General features: G+C 35.1%; 1 protein-coding gene across 1 annotated transcript; it reads right to left on the minus strand.

Moving 5' to 3' along the window:
• Window positions 1–543: 543 nt before the first annotated feature.
• LOC109212120 lies at window positions 544–2,609 on the minus strand. The gene is made up of 2 exons (XM_019375731.1): window positions 1,951–2,609; window positions 544–1,707 (listed from the first exon to the last, which is right to left on the minus strand). The coding sequence occupies exon 2, from the start codon at window positions 1,697–1,699 to the stop codon at window positions 770–772; it is 930 nt and encodes a 309-aa protein (XP_019231276.1). The 5' UTR covers window positions 1,700–1,707; window positions 1,951–2,609; the 3' UTR covers window positions 544–769.
• Between the last annotated feature and the right edge of the window lie 2,763 nt (window positions 2,610–5,372).

A 5,372-nucleotide genomic window follows, 5' to 3' on the forward strand; every position in this document is an offset into this window, starting at 1 on the left:
ACACTGTTGGAAATTAGGGAAAAATCGTCCAAAAAATCGACCAAAATTGGTCGGTAATGGCCAATAACCGTCCAAAACGCGACCATTAACGTGTGGTCGGTATTTTAAAGGTCGGAAGGGCATACCGACCAACTATGGTTGGTCAATTAAATTCAAAAAAAAAAAGAATTGCTGAAAAAAAGTTATTTTTTAACGGTACTAATATATCTTGAAAATTAAAGTTAAGAAAAAATTAAATATAAGAATATATTATAAAAATAATAAATAAAATAATATTAAGTTATTTTATTTATAAATAAAATACATAGTTAAAAATATAGTATATAGTATATAATATAGAAGGTATTATATAAATATGTAGGTTTATATAATATCAAGGGCATAATAGACTTTTCAAGTAAAAAAATGACTTTTGTGATAACTAGAGCAAAGTAAAATGATTTTTGTGTAACAAAAGAAAGAAAAGTAACTTTTGTGTAATAAACACAAAGTTGAATGATTTTTACGTAACAAAAAAAAAGTGACTTTTGGATAATAAATACAAAAGTTCAATGATCATGGATAAAATTATCTCCTATCGAATGAATTTTCAATTAGTAGTTTTACATTTTCATTCAGAACAGTTCTGTCACTATAAACTACAAAGTACAAATCAAATAATCTTGTTAATAAATTCCAAGTCTAATCAAATACAAGTAATATGAAATGAAACAAACAATAAGCAATACTATTAATAAGTTATTCAAAGATTTGATTAATTGCAGTTATCTCATCTAGTACGGGTTGTCGCGGCTGGAAACAACAGACAGCCGTTCACGGCGGCAGCGTGAAACCCGACGGTCCTGCACTTGATTCCATTTGAATCCTTTGACGGTGATAACCACGCCGGCGAGTTTGCCGACGGCATGATATTAGTTGTCCGTTTGTACGAACCGAGCCATTTGTTCTGCATGAACCGGTGTTTTCTCCACGGAGGAATGTGAAGGCCTCTGCTTTTCAGCGACCGTCTCGCCGCGTCGCTCATTACTCTCAATATCTGCTTCAATTCTTCACTTTTGCCAACAAAAACCTTCGGCAATGACTGTAGTAATTTTTCATACTGAGTCGTCGGCCTCGCGATTTCGAACTCAGCTGCGATATCGAGATCGACGAAGTAACGAGTTATGATCCGATTAGTGGAATCTAATCTGATAATATCAATAAACTCGTAGTTTCCGGCTGCAAGTCCACCGGAACTCTCCCATTTTGTCTTGCAAACTGCCGCATTGTAACCAAAATTTCTCAAATATGCCATTACATTCCTCTGGAGTATCGATTTATTCGATTTTGCACATGAAAACACTACCAATGCCTTAGCAATACAAGACGCCAATACATTACGGTACAAATCGAGATCCCTTTGGAAAATATGCTTCGGAGTATCTTCAATCGTGTCCGTTGATTCATACATTGATACGTCGGTATCAGAATCTGAATCATTTCCCGGTGACTCGTTTTGGCCATTGTATTTAGGATAACCGAAAACGAGATCGGAGAAACTAGGAGAAGCGACATCATCGGCAGGATCGGCGTGAGCGCTGTGTTCACTTCCGCTGCTAAAGTAACCGAGTTCATATTTATCACGGCCAATGATCTGAGCCTTCACCTTTTCATCTAACGGGTCAGTCACTCGCTTCCTTCTGCTAAAACCAGAATACATTTTTGTTCCTTCAATAATTAGCAGAACAGAATTAGCTAGTGCAGTTATTTTGAAAAAAGATGTTAGATGCTTGAGGATTAAAGAGGAAAAATTGAATTATTGAAATGCGAATATTCTAATGAAAGTACTTGAATTAGAAACAGAAAAAAAGGAGGAGTGAATAATGCTTGTAGTATCGTTTTTATATATATACTGTGTTTAAAGAAAAGGGGAATGAGTCATGGAAAAAGAGGATGAAGAGCATATCCTACAAGATTATTCACGTAGATGCTACTTTGATTGAACGGGTTTAATGTTTCGTGAAGAATGGTTTAGCACGAGAATGGCACGTGATACAACTACAGGCTGGAGGCTAATCAAATGCTTAGCCAGTGCAAGTTTAAACCCATTAAATTTAAATCTTAGGTCCGTCTATGAATACAAAAGTCATCGGGAGGCTAATCGAATGCTTAGTTAGAGAGTTAGGGGTTATTGCCTTATTTGGGGTGTGCCTCTTCAAGAAGTCGAAAAGGTGATGGAAGAGAGAGAGACAAGGGGGGTAAGACAAAAGAATACGTAATTGATTGTTGCATGGATTAGATTTTGGAGAATGGATTTGGATTGAGATGGAAAAATGTTTAGTCTTTAATTACAAAACTGACAGGTCAAGAAGATAAACATTTCTAGGTAGTGCCTATGTCATGGCATGGCTGGTTGATTTATGGACGAAAATAGTGACGGAGTGAGGATTTTAAGGTTACGGATACTCAAAGAACATATCGTGGTGGTTATAACTTGGGTTACAAGAAACCGATGTTCACAAGTTATATATCTCCAATTTTTTTTGATGTATCTGGTATAAATGTACAATTTAAAAATCTTGAGCTAATTAGGAAATGTTGTTGCGTTTCCTTTGAATATGAAATTACGAACTGATTCTGGATACACATTTGATTATGCTTATGCAATATGGATTCGAAACTTGATTACAAACTTAAAGCCCAAGCAACAAAGCAAAATTATGTAGTAGCCACATAAGCATTAGGTCAAACGGATTGGAACTGGGCCTAGACTGATCCGTTCATGGGAAAATCGTGCAATGGAGAATTTACTTATGTAAGGAAAGAAAAAAGGGTTTTCTTTTATTTTCATGAACTATAACATATTTAATTAGTGAAAGTCGCCTTTATTAAGAGGTTTCATTGATTTCTTCTGCCTAATTGTCCAATCACTTCCATTTTTTAAATTTTCAAATAAATGTCGTAGAATTCTGCTTACACTTAACATTGTATTGAATCTTTTTCCTGTTGTGTCACAGTTGCTCTTTTCTAGTAACTTGCTATGAATGTGTTGTGATTACGCCCAACTACGCCTTATAAAAAGGACTCTGCGTACGTTGTAAATATAATTCGAGTATTACGCCCAGGGTCGAATCCACAGAGAGTTAACCTATCAACCACTATCTTCAGACCCACTAATTCTTCAGAACCAGCTTCGCAAATATTCAAATCTCAGTTGAATGTTCTTTAACAACTACGCTTGCAAGTAACTAAATAGCTGTAAACTAAACTAATAAGGTTGTAAACAATTATGATAAAAAGCTAAGGCAATAATTTCCCCTATTGATGGAATCCCTTCTGTTTATGCTCATACAAATTTACCAACACATCTCTATCAATCATGAACGTTAATCTTACCGTAAATCTCTCCCGAGTAATCACAGTAATTTACTATTGCACTCTCCCGAGATACACTAGCTTACTTTATTTAGTCCTCTGAATCTTTAGGCCTGTTTTGCGTGGTTTACTTGGGGAATTTCACAGTTGGCCTCTTTTCTCCAATTTTTGACTCCAAAACTGCTCCTTAGCCTTCCTTAAACATATAACACCTGCAAATCATGAAAAGCACTAATAAGAGCATTTTGTTATCACTTTTAGCATCAAAACTATACAAGAAGGTGGTTATTTAAGGCGTGATCATAATTAAATTCACCTATTATCATGTTGCCTGCTAATTTCATGGAAAAATTATATATTATAGCTGCTTCAAAAAATAATAGCTGGTAATATATATATATATATATATATATATATATATATATATATATATATATATATATATATATATATATATATATATNAACAATAATACAAAAATATTTATTGTTTAATAATTAAATTTTATATATATATATATATATATATGTATGTATGTATGTATATATACATATATATATGTATGTATGTATGTATATATACATATATATAAAGGAATTTTATTACCAATGAACATCTGTACAACACAAACTAAACTGAACCTGAATATAGATCCCAGTTTCAGCAATTCTATATTCATCTCCTCAACTACCTATCACATATAAGACTGACTATTACATATATTCCTAAGGATAGTAGTTGTACTGCTCCATTTTCCTTGCCACTGCATAGATCCTCTGCAAAACATTACCTGCACAATCAACCTTGTAACCACCTGAAAACTTCTTCTTTTGGCCTGAAATATTCTCAGATTTCTCTCCTGCCTTATAAAATAGATAGATCCTGCCAGCATCATCCTGTATATAGCAGCAACAACAGTCTTTCTTCGCATGTGCAAAACAGCCCACTCCAGCTCATCTTGCCAACACATAGCAGCTCTGTGAATGCCTAGCCATTGCAGAAGCTTAACCCAAACATTAACAGACCACACACAACTGAAAAACAAGTGGTTGATACTCTCACTATCTTCCTCACAGAGAGTACATACTTGTTCATTTCTTACTCCCCAACTAACTAGCTTGTCTTTTGTATTCAATCTCCCATGTGCGACCAGTGTGAGAGTGAATAACCATCTAGGACACCCTTGATTATTGCATATCAATCTTCTCCAAGTCACTTTTGGATAGTTGCCTCTTAATCTGAGATACATCTTTTTGATGGAAAATCTATCCATGTTTAGAAAGTCATCCATATTCAATCCAGCCTCTTCAATATACTGCCTTGCTTTTAGTATTTTCTGAATCATCCATGGAGCTTGCCTAGTTTTGGATTCCCATACATGCTCCTTCTTCCCATAGTAAATATGTACCCGCTGGACCCACTTGTCTTTCTTCTTAGACAGGTTCCACAATAGTTTGGAAATAGCAGCCCTATTCCAGTTAAAGATGTCAAGGACATTTAAACCTCCAGCTGAGTTGGGCAAACATATCTTCTCCCATGCCAATAAAGCTCTTTTAGATACCCCAGCAGTCCCTGTCCAGAGAAAGGTTCTACAAGTGGCCTCTATTATCTTGATTACCTTTTTTTTGCAAAATAAAAATTTGAGACCAATATGTTTGAACTGCAAATAGGACACTCTTAATCAATTGTATCCTACCAACATAGGATAGATGCTTTGAAGTCCAAGAAGTGATCCTGCCTAACAGTTTTTCCAGCAAAGGCTTGCACTGCATCACAGTCATTCTTTTACTACTCAAGGGTACACCTAGATATTTTATTGGTAATTCCCTTTTTGTAAACCCCAAGCAATTCAGTATCTTCTGTTGAATCTCCATGCTCACTCCCCCACAGAAGATAGAACTTTTATCAATATTTGCCACCAACCCTGATGATGCGGAGAAACTCTTGAGACACTCATATAACATTTGGACTGAAACTACATCACCCCTACAAAACAACAGTAGGTATAATTTTTATAT

Source organism: Nicotiana attenuata, unplaced genomic scaffold (genome assembly GCF_001879085.1).
Source record: "Nicotiana attenuata strain UT unplaced genomic scaffold, NIATTr2, whole genome shotgun sequence".
Lineage (NCBI taxonomy): Eukaryota > Viridiplantae > Streptophyta > Magnoliopsida > Solanales > Solanaceae > Nicotiana > Nicotiana attenuata.